General features: G+C 37.2%; 2 protein-coding genes across 4 annotated transcripts; one reads left to right on the top strand and one right to left on the bottom strand.

Moving 5' to 3' along the window:
- The first annotated feature begins 1,060 nt into the window (after positions 1 to 1,060).
- Positions 1,061 to 5,980, top strand: LOC122038223 (telomere repeat-binding protein 4-like). Its single transcript, XM_042597867.1, has 10 exons — positions 1,061 to 1,309; positions 1,827 to 1,972; positions 2,050 to 2,923; positions 3,074 to 3,211; positions 3,369 to 3,431; positions 3,564 to 3,643; positions 4,049 to 4,293; positions 4,583 to 4,906; positions 4,995 to 5,058; positions 5,355 to 5,980. The coding sequence occupies exons 2-10, from the start codon at positions 1,877 to 1,879 to the stop codon at positions 5,511 to 5,513; spliced, it is 2,043 nt and encodes a 680-aa protein (XP_042453801.1). The 5' UTR covers positions 1,061 to 1,309; positions 1,827 to 1,876; the 3' UTR covers positions 5,514 to 5,980.
- A 3,217-nt stretch (positions 5,981 to 9,197) lies between these two features.
- On the bottom strand, positions 9,198 to 13,044 carry LOC122038222 (heat shock cognate 70 kDa protein 2-like). Of its 3 annotated transcripts, none has more exons than XM_042597865.1 (3): positions 12,807 to 13,044; positions 9,602 to 10,840; positions 9,198 to 9,436 (listed from the first exon to the last, which is right to left on the bottom strand). In XM_042597865.1, the coding sequence occupies exons 1-3, from the start codon at positions 13,018 to 13,020 to the stop codon at positions 9,198 to 9,200; spliced, it is 1,692 nt and encodes a 563-aa protein (XP_042453799.1). In that variant the 5' UTR covers positions 13,021 to 13,044. The 3 variants fall into 3 exon arrangements, with proteins under 3 accessions (XP_042453799.1, XP_042453800.1, XP_042453798.1); XM_042597866.1 differs by having other exon boundaries at positions 9,198 to 9,485; positions 9,876 to 10,840; XM_042597864.1 differs by having other exon boundaries at positions 9,198 to 10,840.
- Positions 13,045 to 19,165: the final 6,121 nt, after the last annotated feature.

Raw genomic sequence — 19,165 nt, 5'->3', positions numbered from 1 at the left:
GCTATGACGTACTAATAAGGTATTTTTCTAAAAAAAAATATGGATAATTAATTACGGAAATGGCAAATTAATTAAGTCTTAGTATTTCTTTTTTCATAGATCATCTATACTAATTATTAATAGTATTTTATGATTTTTATCTTCTCCCTATTAATTTAGGGACGAATATAATTAACAAAAATACTGGGACTGACGAATCATCTATTACTACATAATTACGTCCAAGACCCAAATACTTGAATTATATATAGTATTTGGGTATATGAGAAAGCAACAAATTAACACACCACCACCAACTTCTTTACCATTTATAACATATAAAATCTGTGATCCATATCCTTCTCTTCCGATCTGATCGACTCATTCGACTAACTCAGCTAACCTACTTATTGGATGCGTCTCCTTTTATTTTAATTTATATCTGTACAATATTCATATTAAAAGAAATGGTTATGTAAAAGCTGTAAAGTAACGTTGAGACTCTGTCTCCATGCGAGATTATTTATGCAAATCCTGATCGTCTCCTTCAGGATTCGGTTGCGTAAGGCAACAGTGTCCGACTCCACACGTTACAAGATTCCCATGGCAGCCTAGCTTCGTCACGTGATCCCCATGTGATCCTCCCCTCCGATTAATTTGCTAATGCATCTTAATTAACCTTCTTAAGTACGTTAAAACCAACTACCGCCGCCCCCGTCGCCGCCGCCGCAAGTGGAATACATTTTAACGAAGCCGTCGTTAGTCATCTACAGCGTGCAGGCTTTTAGACACGTGGATTGCCGGTCGGACGCGGAACGGCGATACCGGATAAGGATCGTCCCTTTATCCAAACCCGACGCGTTATTTCGTGGATTTAAATTTTGAAACGAAATAGTTGCGTGACTGTAGGAAGGGTTTGGACCGTGGGATCCGCATGATAGAACACGTGGCAGAAGAAGAGGCTATGTGAGGGGAGAATTGGATCTCGGATAGGATGCGAATCCGTGTGCGGTTACCGGATGAGCCGGTGGTCGTGGGAGGGAATCAAAAAGTTTCTGAAGCATTGAAGCTGCCTAAAATGGGATGGTTTATAGGGGGGTTTTAGCCATCTGTGAGAGAGAGAGAGAGAGAGAGAGAGCGAACGTTCCTGGGAGGAACAAGGGTTGAAGAAGGGAGGAAGGGAATTTGGTTGCCAATTCGTGGTTTGACACCTCGTCATCCTCCGGTCTCGCCTCCGCTTGAGTTGGGAAAAGATTTAGTAGGAATCGCTGGCGATCTTGTCGGAATTGGAGATGTTTTAGCAGGGACAACTCCCTCGTCTTCTCCGAAGGTGATTGGATCCATCTCTGCTCCATTTTCTCTAGTCTGGTTTTCTGATAGAGCGGATTCCTCTGCTTCTTCATTCGTCCTGGCAAAAGTAATGTCGTCTCAGGTTTTTACGTCTTGAATTGATTTTCTTGCCTATTTTGCGTTTTTTTTTATTGATCTGATCTCGTCGGTTTTTTTTTGTTTCTTGTGGTTTTGGATCTCGAACCTGAATTCCTTCTGCCTTACGGTTCTCTATCCTTGTCATATCAGGTTTTTTGATCGCTTAAATTTCCTTAGGTTGGATATTTGTTTTTCCTCTCCTTCTAATCTACATGCAGTCAGTTGCTTTATGGATGCATTTTAAACAGAGAGTCCGCTGTCAAATTTCATTCGCAGTGGAACTCGGATTCTCGAATTTTAATCTTAATTTATTTTCGTGGATCGCCTAGTTATTTAACTTTGATCGCCGAATTTCACTGATTTACTATAGTTGCATATGGCCTGCCTGAATTTTTGCTGCTTGCCTTTTGTTGTAACAGATTTAGGAAAGAATGGTTCTTCTATTTTGAAATTGCTGCCCCTACTTGTGATGAATCTTTGGGGTTTGGTGGTTCAGAACAGGATGCAAGGCGGATCAGGTGCTTATGAGGTCCCTATGGTGCCACATTTTCCGAGATCAGCTAGGGTATGTTTGCAAATCCAGTTTTCTTATGGTGAGCTTTGATCTGTATTGTTGATTTAACTTTGCAAGTTTATTGACAGGGGAAGCGATCGGCAAGAAAGAAGACTGAGGACCAGCAGATGTGTGCAATTGATTTGCTCGCCAATCTAGCAAGCACTTTGTTGTCAGAAAGGGAAATTTTGCCAACTACAGATTACAATGTTCAAACATCTCCCGCCGTTTCAATACATAATACTGTTAAACGAGAGAAAATTGATGCCCAGAACTCGTTAAAATTTGAGGCCTGTGATCTGCTAAGTTATATCGAGGATGTACATTATCCTGAAAATTTATTTAAAAGGATGAAAACAAATGACTTGAGCAATCATTCAATGGCCTTACAAGCCACAACGCCAGAGCCTGCTTCTCTCTTTGCAACATCTGAAATATTACATGAGGATGCTATTGCTCAAGAACAGAATTTCATTGGTAAGAATGATAAATTTGTGCATGGCTCCTATGTCATTTCTGAGCAATGTGGCACAGAGAATCTTGATTCTAGTACCGTAGAGTTGCATGATCTAAATGAAGTAAGGAGCAAGGCAACATTCCGAGCTGAACAACTGGACAGAGCTGTAAAAGATGACAAAGATGTATACATGAGTGATGCAAACAATCTAAAAAATTGTATTGAAAATTTTGCTGCTTCAGTTAGTTCTGACAACAATTTTGATATTCCCTTGGACAAGAACAACATTCGCAAGAAGCTCCTCTTTCATAATCCAGAAGATCACATGGATCCTGCTGCAGATAACAATTCTGTGAATTCTTCTGAATGTACTCAATCTGTTGTTACTTGCAAGGCCTCTAGGTTTCAGCACACAGGTGAAAGCCAGAGGATAAGAAAGCTTTTAGCATCTAGATTGAGAAAAGTAGCTCCAGCAAATTTGCAGGATGGAAAGAGAGCTAGCTATGGTACTTCAATTACTCCCCATAATTATCCCATTAACTTATTCAACAAATACTCTTTTCGTTGACTGACCACGTAATCTTATTTTAAAGCACATGTGTTTCTACATCTTTATTTCTGCAATGCAATTCACCATTGGATTTTTTTCACTTCAGCCATGGAAAACAAGACTTCTTTACGTGGTAAGAAAATGGATTATACACGTCCAAGAACATTGATGAAGTCCTTCAGGAAAAGAAAATTGTTTGATCATTATTCTGCGTCAGCTTTTGATGGAGGGATTTGTTGTGAAGGTGTGTCATTTTGTTTCGTTGAAAGGATGATATCGATTTAGAAAACAAATAACCATATGACACATCATTTGACTGTTTGTCAATTTAAGTTGGCTAATATCTACATGAGTACTTCCGTTTGGGATTGAGTGTTAAGAAATATCATTTGTCTTTACAGCAAATGACACGTGGTCTTCAATGAAAGTAACAAAGTCATGCAATAGTTCTTCAGACTACCATGGTAAATTATTGGATGGATAAACCATGTGTCATTATTTTTGTTCTATTTTCCTTTTATTTCTCTTCTTTTAATTCCAATCCTGATTTGGTCAAGTCCTGATGGGTGTTGTATTTTATTTATCTTTTTGTTCAGTTAAATTCAAAATCAAGTCTTTTGAGGTGCCAGAACTTATTGTTGAAGTTCCTGAAACAACTACTATTGGCTCACTAAAGGTATATAATTATTTCAGCACCATTATAATGTTTTAATTTCAGTAGTGCGTTTGACAGTATCACCAACCCCAAATAGTTGGAATAAACATAGTTTGATGATGGTCATGATGTTATCATGATATGCATGTGAGATTATGCGTGGAAATGATAATACAAAAGTTGGTTGAATATTTATTGTTGGTTCAACTTATTACAGACTCACTGTAATATTTTTTGAAACCATTATTTCTGCAACAAGCCAGCATTAATCATGCGTGCTATTATATTAGTTTGTGTTTCATATCGTCCACTCCAACTTAGTACGGTATTTGCTTTTTCTGATTTTTGTGCATTTTGTTGGCAACAAATTTAGAGTTTCTACTTATCCTCCACGGTCTCCATTGCATGTATCTACATTTTATGCAGAGGACCATTAGGGAGGCTATAACTGCTATCCTTGGAGGCAAGCTGCATGTCGGTGTTCTTCTTCAAGGAAAGAAGGTTACAGATGACAGCAAGACCTTGCAACAGGCTGGGATTTCACAAAGTGATAAGTTTGGTGACTTAGGTTTTATATTGGAACCAAATATTAGACATGTTCCAGAAAATCTGACATGCCCAAGAGACTCTCATCTCCTTAGTCTTGGTTGTGCTCCTGATCAACTGGATAAGTAAGTTAACTACATAATCCTTTGAATTTGTAGTGGTTAGTAGTTTGACCGAGTTTTCTGTTATAGTTGGGAAAAGGTTCTGTCAGATGTTTTAGTGTCACTCAATTCACTGACATGAATTTTCCTCTAACGATACTAACAAAATGAAATTGTAGATCCATGTATGCAAGTGTCTACAATGAGATATTGTGTTTTTTCTCTTCCTATGAGGAGTTTGATTTTTTTTTTTTTTGCTGCCTATAATGTTTAATGAAATGTATCATTGTCTATTTGTTTTTGCTTTGGATAGATTTCCACCTGTAACACCTTCTGCCATAGACCGATTTGCATTGGATGATGCTACTCAAAATTGTTTAAAGGCCGCTCCTGAAAGCGATCGTGATTCAGTTCAGTCACAAACTAATGCATCATCATCTGAAAAGCAAATTGCCAGTTCACTACCTCTGGTTGTTGTGCCACCGCCATTAAATGAGGAGGCAATGGCCGTGGTTCCTTTTCATAACAAACCTAAGAGCAAATCGTGTCAAGTTGGTCAACGTCGGGTTCGAAGGCCATTCACTGTTGCCGAAGTGGAAGCCCTGGTCCAGGCAGTGGAAAAGCTTGGAACAGGAAGGTTGGTTTTGCATGTGAAAGTTGATGCTATAAGTTGTTTCTGCAAACATAATTTCTCACGTTCTCTGCTTCCATGTATCTATGTTTAGGTGGAGAGATGTCAAACTCTGTGAATTTGAGAATGAAAAGCACCGGACATACGTGGATCTAAAGGTACATGCACTTGACTTGGGTACTTGATTTCCAAGTGATTTAAGACCGACTATGTTTGTTCAAGGATATCATTGTACTTGTTATCTTAGAATGACTGTGTTCCTTATTGTATAAGACATCTAAAGGTAATCTTAGGGCATTTATATGCTGATGACATTTAACTTTTTAGTACTAATCCTTCTTTACAACAAATGAATAAATGAGCAAGCAAACATATTACTGTAAAAATCCAATTTGTTGGGAAAAAGCATCTTTTACAGCATGCTAACCATGCTGAACTCCTCTGATTGACACAGGATAAATGGAAGACGTTAGTACACACAGCCAGGATTTCTCCGCAACAAAGAAGAGGAGAACCCGTCCCTCAAGAGCTTTTAGATAGGGTTCTGTCAGCCCACTGTTATTGGACCAAGCAACAAATGAATCTCCAAGTGAAACCGCTTCCTGCTTCTTAAACTCTTGCTCCTCTCACTCAACCAGGAAAGTAGATGCTATTTGATTAATGTAGATAAACAGATGAACAATTTTTTTTTATAAAAAAAAGGAGAAACAAGTTCATAGCTGGTAGAACTGTTTAACTTTCGTTCATTAACCGCCATCATTATTCACCACTATTCTTTCACGCGGAAGTTCTTCAGAATGGAGGAGGAAAAGATGATCGTTCTTCTGTGATTATATGTCCAGGAAAGAGAATTAACTGAGCAAAAGAAACCAGACAGTTTGTATCACAAACCGGTGACTTCTCATTTGTTTAACACATTCTTTTCTGTGGGATCTACTACTTATGCTGCGGAAGATGTCAAAATTGATTCTTTTATTTTCTTCTCATTCAATGTTGTATTGATTTCTGTTTTTCTTGTTCCCTTCAAGCGCTTAATTGTAACAATTGATTCGTTTATAACATTAATTTGATGTTGTGATACATGCAATTTAATGTCGAATTCAAGTGATATTTACTTTGTTGCAAATCACTGGATCAAATCTATCAAGTTGGTAACAGGTGAAACCTTGCTTGGGAAAATCTTATAATAAAAGAGTTTTTTTTTTAAAAAAAGCAATAGAAGAATTCAAAAGGTCAATAGAGAAACACGTTTCCCATATTTGTCTCGTCCAAATAGTATAGAAAATTGGTGAAGACTCGCTCTTCATTAAAGTAAACATTCGTACGTCTCTCAGTCACTCAGTGTCATTATGTAAAGATGATTACATTCGTCTTAGAGTCAGTATGTGAAGACTCCCTTAGAGTCATTATGCGAAGAAGAGTCACTCTTCATTATGTCCGTCTCAAGATTTCTTGAGGCCCTAGGTAAAAAAATTAAAAAAACAAAATTTTTTAATATATTTTTAATTTTTTTTAAACATTTTTCATTTAGATTTGGGACCGAAAATAATAATTTAAAATAAATATTTTTAAAATTAGTTATTAAAAAGAATTAAATATTTAAAAAAAAAGATAATTTTTTATATAAAATTTAGTTTTCTGACGGGTATTTTGATAATAATTTTATTTTTTATTAATAAAATTATTAATTATTTAATCTTTTTAGTTAGAATGTCAAATAGACTTTATTAATTTTAATTTTAAAAAATTTATTTTTGCTAATGCATGTTACTTTGAATTTTATGATACAAAAATCTCTAATTCATATTATTATCGAGAAATAAAAAGAAAGAGCGAGGAAGAAATATTATCGGCAAAGGAAGAGAAGGACGTTCTCTGCAAGTATCATCGGTGAGGAAGGAGAAACATGTAAAATCGCTGATGAAAAAAGAAAATGGCACAATGCACTGATGATAAAACTATTAAGATTTTTAAGAAATATTGAGGAGAAAAGAATTCATTAGGTTTTGTAAGAATAGTATTACTAATTGTAAAATAAAATGGGAATCCAAGTAATAATAAAAAAAGAAAGAAATATGTCAATTTAAAAATGAATTATATTTAAGGTAGAATAAAATCTCATATACAATTATGGTAGGCAATTAATGAGAAAATAAAGATAAGTACAAGGTATAAATAGGAAGTGGAATCGATAATGAATTAATTGACAAGGTGTCATTAATGAATTAACAAGACATTTATAATTAATTAATATTAATGATGCTAATTTAATTTTTTTAATATCTTTAATTAATTAATCAATGGGCCCAATAGAAAGTATAAATAGGATGGGCCCCAATAAAATTGGGGCCCTAGGCATAGGCCTTAATGGCCTATGCCTTGAGCCGGGCCTGCTCTTCATCTCGTATTGTATCAAGATATGCATGTCGTATTGTATCAGGATGTGCATGTCGAATCCTCTCGGAATGGTCTAATGACTAGTACATGAAGTGTTATCATCATAAGATTTGAAATTCGAATCTCGACAAAGATGAGGTAAGTGTCTCCCTTATGTGCTAGTGATTATTTCAAAGGTTAGTAGTCGTTCGTGATTTACCTCCTCCGTATTGGTCCTGGACGGATTGACGGGGTGCTGGGGGCGATTATTCTAAAGGCTAGTAATCGTCCGTAATTTATCTTCTCAGTGTTGGTCTTGAGATGAATTAATGAGAGCGCTAAAAATGAATATATTCATCTTTTACAAGCAAGATGTGCATGTCAAAAAGCCAATTGCCAGACCACAACTTCTCCCTTTGCAACTTGCATGGCAGAGAATGGACCATAGGTGAGGGTGTTTTGGAGAAGTGACAAAGGTTTGCAATGTTGAAGGGATAAAGGCAATCGGGAGATCTCAACTTTGGTCGTTTTCTCTGTCTTTGCAACTTGCATGGCAGAAAATGGAATATATAGATGTGAAGGTGTTCGGTGAAATGACGAAAGTTAGCAATGTTGAAGCAACAGGCTATGGCTAGGTGAGAATGGAGCCAAGAGAGATGAAAATGTTGCATAGTTTATCAAGTAGACTGCAGCAATGTCATGTTCTTGGTATTGAAGCCGTGACTTGCAAAGGAAGATAGGTGATTCACAAAAGAGCTGAGTCCGAAGAAGAGTGAATGAGATTTATAGATTTGGCATTGGTAGACGTTGCATTAAAAATACATGCCTCACGACCGATGTGTAAACGAGTCTGTTTTGAAGCTGGAGGAGTCGTCAAGTCATATCGTAAAGAAAGAAGGAAGAATTAGATATGACACCGGTTCCACAATCAAATGAAATGGACTACCTGTTCATTGACAAGGAACAATTATGTAAAATAGTAGGAAATTTTACCAAGACGATGAAAAATAAGTGTCTAGCTTGCAAGCAACGATTGAAACGCTAAAAGTTTAGATGACATTCAATATCAATCGGGCAAGGCCTATATGATAAGGCCAAGCTCCAGCAGAAAACCAAAATGGATAACCCATGAGAAATTATAATATTTAATCCACCTCCTCCATCTTGGGACCGGCTCCGCTACCACTAGTAGGACCATCCTCAACCACACCTCCAGCCATATTGGCACCAGCTCCTCAAAAATGAAATAGTTTATCAGTTTCGGTTTTAATCGGTTCCGGTTAATCGGTTTACCGATTGATTCTCAATTTTGGATTTTTTTTACCGATTTAACCGGTAAACCGATAAAACTGGAAACAATTAATAAGTAGCCTGTGAATTTCTTTTACTTATTCAAAGGTTGACAATCATATTTGCACTGAAACATACATCAATTTGATGGCAAGGTGCCAAGGTTCATCATGGATTAATCTGATGATAATAAGTTTATAAGAGTTAGATTTGGTGCCAAAATGGACCTAGTCTTGAGCAACAACTATTATGCCACCTATTATCAGTGACAATTTGAAATATTTCTTCATGGGAGTATGTTACATATATAAAGAGCATGATTTATATATTTTTTTCTGTTGCTAATCGATAAAAATATAATTTCTTTAGAGAATTTTACGTTAGACCTTAAATTAATTAATTTATTAAAAAAAAAATCCAATAACTCACTTTACTAAGTCAACTTATCCAAGTCTAATAATTTTTACCTGTTCTCAGTTGAAACCGGTTAACTGATCGGAACCGATTCAACCAGAACCGGTAGAACCGGTAAGATACCGATCGATTAACCGATTTTAAATGAATCATGATAAATCAAAATTAACCAAAATCGATAAACTGATAAACCGGTTAACCAACCGGTTGAACAGACCTATTGGTACATCTGGGCAATGATGGGATTGCAAATGCTCTCCAGCTCCTTCATCTTGTCCTCGAACTCATCTGCTTCTGCCAACTGGTTGCCATCAAGCCATTGAATTTCCTGCTCGATGGCATCCTCGATCTTCTTCTTGTCAGCAGCAGCAAGCTTCGATGCAATCTTATCACCCTTGATCGTATTTCTCATGTTGTAGGCGTAGTTCTCCAGAGCATTCTTAGTTTCCACCTTCTTCTTGTGCTCCTCGTCCTCTGATTTGTACTTCTCAGCTTCCTGCACCATCTTCTCAATATCCTCCTTGCTGAGCCTGCCTTTGTCATTAGTGATGGTAATCTTGTTCTTCTGCCCAGTAGTCTTATCCTCAGCGGAGACGTTCAAGATACCGTTGGCATCAATATCAAAGCACACTGTGAACTGAGGGACACCCCTTGGCGCAGGGGGGATGCCAGAAAGATTAAACTTTCCAAGTAGATTGTTGTCTCGGGTTCGGGTCCTCTCACCCTCATAAACCTGAATCGAGACAACAGACTGGTTGTCGGCAGAAGTGGTGAAGACCTGCTCTTTATTTGTGGGGATGGTGGTGTTCCTTGGGATTAAAACAGCCATGACTCCTCCTACAGTCTCAATACCAAGCGAGAGAGGTGTGACGTCCAGAAGAAGCAAGTCCTGAACCTTCTCATTGCCCTCACCACTTAAAATAGCAGCCTGAACAGCAGCACCATAGGCAACAGCCTCATCAGGATTGATACTTTTGCATAGCTCCTTTCCATTGAAGAAATCCTGCAGCAGTTGCTGTACTTTAGGAATTCTAGTGGAACCGCCAACAAGAACCACATCATGAATAGTGCACTTGTCCATCTTTGCATCTCTTAAACACTTGTCCACTGGCTCCATGCACGTCCTGAACAAGTCCATATTAAGTTCCTCAAACCTGGCTCTTGTAATGGTGGAGTAGAAATCGATGCCTTCATACAAGGAATCAATTTCAATAGTAGTCTGTGCAGTGGAGGAAAGTGTTCTCTTGGCCCTCTCACATGATGTCCTCAACCTCCTGAGAGCCCTAGGGTTACCACTGATATCCTTTTTGTTTTTTCTCTTGAACTCCTGGACAAAATGGTTAACCATGCGGTTATCAAAATCCTCACCACCAAGATGAGTATCACCAGCAGTAGCCTTGACCTCAAAAATACCCTCTTCGATTGTAAGAAGAGAGACATCAAAGGTTCCACCGCCAAGATCAAATATCAAGACATTATTCACACCAACGCTGGTAGCCTTCTTGTCAAGACCATAAGCAATAGCAGCGGCAGTTGGCTCATTGATTATCCTCATTATTTTGAGGCCAGAAATGACACCAGCATCCTTTGTGGCCTGGCGCTGTGAGTCATTGAAGTAAGCAGGGACCGTGACAACCGCATTCTTTATAACAGTACCAAGGTAGGCCTCAGCAATTTCCTTCATTTTCATCAAGACCATGGAAGAAATTTCTTCAGCAAAAAACTGCTTATCCTCACCCTTATGTTGGACAACAATCATGGGTTTATCACCTGGACCAGAGATAACCTTGAACGGCCAGAGCTTGACGTCACTCTGAACAAATGGATCAGTGAATCTCCTTCCAATCAACCGCTTTGCATCTGCAATTTTTTTAAAGAAAAAAAAAAGATAGAAACATAAGATATCAAGCCACAGAAGCAACAACAATATACAGCAACATAGCACACTTGAAACTTCAAGCATTTAAATGTGTTAAAATACTAATTAACAAGTTGTATTTTCCTATAAAATATCGAAGCAACCCAAGAGCTGATTCCTTCATCAACCAGTAAAACAGTATGGAAGAATCAATGAAAGTCATAATGATACAGAAGCTAGCAGTCAGCCAAAAGTGAAGCATATAGAAAGGAGTAACCAATGAAATCTGGCAAAGAAAAATGCATTGAGTGATCAGAAAGACTGATTCAATTCCCTCTTGAGAGCAATTATTAACAAATATGTAGCATTAATGATTGAAAAGAGTAGTCAACCTTATGACAAATAACTGGCAAATTCAGCATTCTTATATGCAAAAGTTGAGCAGTGCAACTATTTGTTTAGGTTACGTTAGAAAGAATCAAAGATCGGACTAAAAGTTAATGCAATTGAGAGAATTGAAGAACCTGAAACATTATCAACAAACTTATTACTGGTAAGAACTAACTAATTCAGAAGTCACTAAATATTAAACATTTAAACATGAGGTGGAATGGATTATTTAGTTCAGTAATCTTAAGAGGGAAAAAAATAAATCAGGGAGGATACTATCAATCTATCAATCTGACGTCAAGTAAATCAATCAGCATGGAAAGGTAAGCGGCGACAAAGTGTTTTGACACTTAGGACCACAACTGTTTGCACTTCCATACTCGAGGCTTCTGCACAGAACGATAAACCCCACAATTGAAAACGAAACAATTTGAAATTGTAGTAGTCTGGACATAACAGTGAGTAGAAAGAATCAATTACAGTCTACACTACACTGTAACAACACCATAATAGCACTTTCCACATTGCAATTATAAAATACCGTTCCAAGTATGGTTTTTCAAAAAAATGTTTGATCAGCATAATATTATAACATCAGCGTATTAAACAGTATGCCATAGGACCAAGCTAATATTTATTTATCTCAAGTAATTATGGAACCAATTTTCACCTTGGCCTTCTATTTTTATTTTAATAATTTATTAACCAATATTCAACACATCTTCCCAAGTCGATCCTCATCTTTTACGGGGGAAATAATTGTAAATATCCAGGTCATTAGAGCTATCAAATCCAAACAAGTTATCTCCACCTGATAAAAATGTACTCTTGCAGTTTAACACAGGAGAAACCAACACCTCAGAAGACACTATGTAACCAGATTAAATACAAGTTCACGCTGAAGTTTACTCAGAGAGATCAAACATATTGCAAAAGGAACAATGTATCCACATGCAAAAGATACTGAGCAAAAATTCTCTAAGTTGTTCTAATCAAAATACAATATTTGGAAATTATAATCACTGTAAAAATTCAGATGAGATAATTCAGTCATGTTTTTGTGCTAATTGCATAGATTTAGCGATCATGATCCTAGACAATACATCAGATATCCATGAGACTTTAGTATACAAATCTATATCACGTAAAACAAATAATCACAGAATAAAACGATAATATAAAACAAATACAAATATAAGCAAAGACCATGGCCATTGAACACAGCTGCACCACACCAGAACTACAGATCTGTCCCTCGCATTAAAAATAAGAAAACATCGCATGAAAAACACTTGATCCGGATACATTAGCGAACATAACAACTGGTCTCAACACACAAAAAAAAAACCATAAAAACAAATCCAGATATGACCACAAACAATGCACACTAACAGATATCCAGCACAACTATAGATCTGTACCTCACGTAAGAAATGAAAATGTAATGGCACAAAGTACATGTAAAGGACACATATAACAGCGTAATAACAGATCCAAATGGCAAGCATTAAAAAAAAGTTCCATGAACAAACCAACAGAATATCAGCATTCTGGGCAAATCTAAACGACCATACTCACCAAATACAGTGTTAATAGGGTTCATGGCCACCTGGTTCTTGGCGGCGTCGCCAATGAGACGCTCGGACTCCGTGAAAGCAACATAGGAAGGGGTGGTGCGGTTGCCCTGATCGTTTGCAATGATCTCGACGCGATCATGCTGCCACACGCCGACGCAAGAGTAGGTGGTTCCGAGGTCAATGCCGATAGCGGGACCTTCACCCTTTCCGGCCATAGTTAGGGATCTAGAACTATAGCGGCGCAGAAGACGTATAGAAAGAGAGGAGCCGAACTGCCGAAAAAGTTGGAAACTTGCCAATGGTTAATCTTCCTAGGGTTAGGAATCAAGGGAATTTATAAAGAGAACATGTTATTCTCCGGAATGTTCTGGTGGTTTCTTAGGAATCAAGGGAATTTTAAACGCTGCGGCATGGCGGCCGCGGCGTTTAAAAACGGCAACGTGCGGAGAAGATTTCCGCTGGGTCAATTTGGTCTTTCCAATTAAGAAATTGTAAAATAAAAATATAGTAATTTATATTCCAGCTATTTTTCAAGAAATTAACATTTTTGTTTTAAAATAAATAAATAAAAAGACTCCCCTAATTCTTATTTTTTTTCAAAGAGGATTTTTTTTTAAAAAAATAAAACAATATTTAACATATTTTTTTAAATACTTTAATTTTAAGAAAAACTATTTTCACCTGATTAAAATTATTATACATGACACTATTGCATGTATCATCATGTTGATTAAATTGCATTAAAAAAATATTAAATTAATTTATTTTAACATTTAAGATAAGATTGAAGGGATGTTTATCTAGTGGTGTAATAATATTAATTAAATATGATAGAATATTTATTTAATTTTATTAATAATTTATACTTAATGATAAAATATATATTTTTATTCTATCTTATATATTTCACGACTATGCTTATTTTTAAATTTATTTATGAACTTTTGTAAGTTATCATAATACATTTTCTTTTAGTAAGTTATCAAATATATTTTTTATATCTCCTTTTATACTTTATTACTACTTTTATAATCATTTAACTATTATAATTTGTATAAATTAAAAATCAAAGATATTTCCATAAATTCTCTATTGAAGAAAAGTTTAATATTTCCCGAGCTTCTTATAATTGGGATGATATTTAATCATCTAAAATTATGGGATGATATTTAATTGTGTGATCTTCCCACCTTTTGACATCCACCCTTTTCATTAATGGCCTTTATCTTGCGACGTTAAAAACTTTTTTGTATTAATTTTTAGTGTCAATTTGAAGTTTCACACCCATAGACTCTATCATATATAGAAGGTATAAATCATCTATGGAATTGAAGAATATTAAATTTTAATAGTAATTAAAGGAAAAAAAACTTTTAACCCTCTATTTTTTATAAATAGTATTTTATTTTCTTGTATTTTAAAAATAACATTTAATTTTTTTTGACCAAAGTCAAATATGAAAAAAAAAATAGCAAAAGGTAATTAAGACAAAAAAAATCATATTAATTTATTGATAATTTACTTCCATTTCTATTTCTTTTTATATCTAAATTAATTCTAGATAATTCAATGTCATAATTGATATTTTCACGTGCATAACTATTGATTTATTAATCTAAATCAATAAATTTTATGTAACCTCCAATAATATATAAAGATTAATATTTTATTATACAAATAAAATAAAATTAAGTAGCTTAAAAAATATATTTTCATCGTCCCGACTGCGCAACATTCGAATACAATATATAATAATTATTTTTTTCCACTTCCTCTAAATTTAAAATTTTAAATCCGCTCTTGTCCATGATTATACAAGGTTCCGTGGAAATAGGTGAAGGTATAATTATTTTTTTCTTGCACGGAGGCAAATTTTCTTCTTCTTCTTCAAACTCTTTTACCTTCTCATGCATGCACACAGAATCAGTCCTGGTTATTTAAAGGTCATGGGTGAAATTATTAATTATGCCCAAATTCTATTCTTCCACCAATCTAAGTAATAATTATTTTAATATATAAAATCTTGTTTCTAGAAATAGGATAAGGAAATAAGATTTTTTTGTCTATGATGGTTGTTTCTTTTTTATTTACGCATAAATTCCTACCATTTTAACATAGAAATAAGAATGAAGATAAATTCTAAAACTATGGATATAAAGTTTTTTTTTCCATTTCTACACTATTAAATTATCCAAGAATAACAATTCTATTTGCAATCAATTTAATTTAGAATGTAAGAGGTGTTTGTAAAGAGCAATCACTTGAATTTTTAACAAAATAACACTAACGACGAAGACAATTTTAATTTATGAATGCAAAGAGGTAACCAGAGTAATGTAACACAAAGAATGTAAAGAGATAAGCAGGGTAATGTTATATAAAATCCTGACACTAAACTAGAAAATAATAAAAAAGTGTAGCCTAATCAGCATTTAGAAGAATGAAGAGAACATCAGGAAGACCTATCACAAATATATTCACTTTGAGTTTGAGCAATTTAAATAATTTATTCAGTAGAGAAGTTAAGAATTAAAATCTTTTCCAAACACTAGTCCCTATAAAGTAGTATTCAGGAGTTCATAATAGTAAAGCACAAGAAAAAGATATTTGAACTATAGAATCATTCACCTGCTTTTGATAGATTCCACAAGGAGGTCTAAGTTCAGTCCAGATATCCTATAAAAATTATAAGAATTTGTAAGTCGTGGAAACACATTTGGAAGAAATGATAAAACTTTGCAATTTATTGAGGAAAATAGAGATGTGTAGGGGGCATGTCAAAAAGAAGTGATGCCTAGATATATAGTAACAATATTTCCACTAGAGATGATGAGAGATAATTTAAGGAAGAATACCATAACTATTAGAGAAAGGAAAAATAAACTCACCTGCGGTGATGCACCAAAAGGAATATGCTGACCTCCAACAATGAACCATAATTCCTCTCCAAGCTACAGGGAACAAAAAAAGGAAGCTCATTTATAGGGAATTTACAAAAATGGATCAATATTTAGAATTTCTACATCTTTTCAATCCACATATTCAACGACGAAATGAATGTCACTGGTGGTGGTTGAATGTTTTAGAATCACACAAATAAAGCCAAAACAAGAGACTTAAGTAATAACATGTTATTGATGTTTTGAAAGCATCACTTAGAAGCAATATCAAATAGGAGAGGGTCCAACTAAGACCACATACTAACCTTAGCGTGCACTTCTTCCATGTATAGACTGCCATCAGGTAATGGAGGGACTATAGCTTGGTCTAAAGTGATCCTACACCAACTTTACTATATAAAGAACCATCATATATGCAAACCTGCCTTGTTACTGGAGTTGTTCCATCAGGAAATTCAAGAGACAACTTAGTTGAGACTGAAACAATAAAAAAGAACTGAGGGAATCAATACAAAGTACTGACTTCGGTAACTTGACAAACATAAAAAAAATAATTAATTGATTAATACCTTATGCATTCTGGCAGTAATATGCATATTGGCTAGGGATAGGAAATCAATTCATGTAAGCAAACACTTCAAACAAAAGCATAAAAAATAAAACTAAGGATATTAGACATACTGGGTAAAATAAGATGTATGCCCCTCTATCTTTGTCATAAGTTCCAGGAAATGTAGGTCCAAAAAGTGTATATACTGCTATGAAAATAGTAAGTGTAGAAGGGCCGCTAAGACAAAAAGAAAAAAGTTAAAAAAAAAAAAACATGGAGGCAACTTATTTAAAGTGTCTTCGTGATGCACTTTTAAAGGTAAAATCATCAATAATATCATCATATTCAATATTTTTCAAAATATTCTTTTTAATGCATAAAATTGCTAATCCATTTAATCTATCTTGAGTCATTATGTTCCGTAAATAATATTTTGTTAATTTTAATTTTGAAAAACTTCTTTTGGCAGATGCCACTGTCACGGGTATTGTCAATAATATCCTATAAACAATTATCACATTTAGAAACATATCCATTGTTTTTAAAAACTCTAATATTTGAATGGAAGATCATTTTTTATTTGTTTCATAAGATTCACTTGGTAACATTACTTGTGATCCAGTGATAAGGGCTCACCCGTCAGGGGGTCGTTGCCACGATAGAAGTGAAAGCCTAGGCAGTCAATGCCCCTGCATCGCTGGCCGGTTGGACAACCCACTTGCCCGACCGGGGTGAAGGATAGTCAAGCCGATATCAACCTAATGTTACCACAGCTTGGTCACATCCGGTGATAAGGGCCCACCTCTCAGAGGGTCGTTACCACGATGGAAGTCAAAGTCTAGGCGGTCAACGCTCCTACATCGCTGGCTGGTCGGACAACCCACTTGCCCAACCGGGGTGAAGGATAGCCAAGCCGATATCAACCCAATGTTACCACAGCTTGGTCACATATCGAGTCCCGACGCTCAGAAAACTGTGCCAACAAGGCATACACCGAGCGACCAGCTTGCTCGGACTTACATCGAACCTTGGAACTGGTGAAATGGGATTGCAGTCGAGCAGTCACACCCAGGTATAGCCCGACATAACAACGGAGCTCAAACAATGGAATGTTGGCCGAGCGGCCACTCTACTCGGCCCAAGGGCCAGACCATCCGGGTGGCTGAGGGCTAGCTGAGCGGCCATCACGCTCGGCCCAGTAACAGACAAAAGGAGGATCAGCCAATATCCTTGTGGGAATTCGTGCCATCGATAGACGCCATGGTTGGCGGCATGGCTAGACTGAGGATCGTACGACGGAAGCTTCCACTATTATGTCAGAGATATGCTCGGGTCATTGAGGTATGGTGTCAGGGACACTTTCCTGACATGTATTCTCAGGGCAAGCTTTAAGAAGTGTGCATGCCTCGAGGAGCGTGCATGCGAGCCTTCAGAGCCCTATATAAAGGGCTCCAATCTTCAATGGAGATATGTATAATCTCTACTGTAGCTACACTGTTATTCTGCTTCTCCGTTTTTGGCTTACCATTCGCCGGAGACTGACTTGAACGTCGGAGGGCCATCGCTGAGGAACCCTTCCCTGGCTCGACACTGACGCTGCTGTGATTGCAGGACCCTCCAACTCAGAATCCATCAATGATCAACAGGAGTGTCATGCCCCCCAGCATCCATCGCCTCGACTCTCAAACAGGATCAAATTTGGCGCCGTATGTGGGAAAGCACCTGCATCCGAGCTGAAAAAATGGAAGAAGTTGGACGACTTCACACCGTGACGCTCACTCAAGAAGAACTTGATATGCTTGTGCAAGCTCGAGCGGCCAAAATAGTCGAGCAGTAGCAGCAAAAGGCGTCGACTGATCGGCTGGCGCAACAGGCCACGTCAGCGTCAGGAGGCTGAGCGGCGCAAGAGGACCAGCCGAAGCAACTCTCAATCTAAGGACAAAATAGAGGGCCGACCAGCACACAAGGAGAAGCACCCTCCCACGCCGATACCATTCCACCGGGCTCTGTTCCAAACACCCTCGGAAATCGCACAGGCGAATCAAGAGCGGGGATCTTCTTTGGACGAGGTGCCCATTCGGGATACCAGGAGAGGCAAAGCGTCGCAGGGTGACGCGTTCCCCGAGCGGACCAATCGCTAATTCTCCGAAGCAATATTGCAGGACTCGTTGCCGAGGCACAATGCTCTGTTGACGATCATAGAGTACAATGGATCGACAGATCCAGATGATCACTTGAGTAAGTTCGACAACGCAGCTACACTTCACCAATACACAGATGGGGTAAAGTGCCGGGTCTTCCTCACCACACTCTCTGGCTCGGAGCAATGCTGGATCAGAAGGCTATCGGACAGATTAATACAGAGCTTCAAGGATTTCTGAACGACTTTCTTACACCACTTCACGAGCAGTAGGCGTTACCAAAAAATAAGCGTCAGTTTATTTTCTTTAAAGCAAGGACTGAGAGAAGCTCTCCGGGCGTACATCCAGCGATTTAATCAGGTAGCTATAGATATCCCCTCGGTCTCATCTGAGACCATGATGAATGCCTTCACCCAGGAGCTCATCGAGGGAGACTTCTTCTGGTCGCTCATCAGGAAATCGCCCCGCGACTGCGACCACATGCTCAAAAGGCTAATGATTATATAAATGTGGAGGAGACCCAGGCGACAAGAAGGAAGGAGGTGCCAGCCGAACCCTCGGTACCGACCGAACGACGACCGTTGAGCGACCACCAATCGCCGAAAGGGACAAGAGCCGAAGGCCGACCTCACCATGAAACAAGGACGCAAGGCGTGCAACATGTGGTGTCTAACCGGCCAAAGACATCGAAAGGCAAGGTATGTACACTCATGTTTTGCTCCTTCCACCAGTCGACGTCACACAACACACGCGATTGCCGCGGTCTGAT

Source organism: Zingiber officinale, chromosome 1A, assembly GCF_018446385.1.
Source record: "Zingiber officinale cultivar Zhangliang chromosome 1A, Zo_v1.1, whole genome shotgun sequence".
In the NCBI taxonomy this organism is placed as follows: domain Eukaryota; kingdom Viridiplantae; phylum Streptophyta; class Magnoliopsida; order Zingiberales; family Zingiberaceae; genus Zingiber; species Zingiber officinale.
The sequence above is the reverse complement of the archived record's forward strand: the minus strand, read 5'-3'. Positions and strand labels throughout refer to the sequence as shown.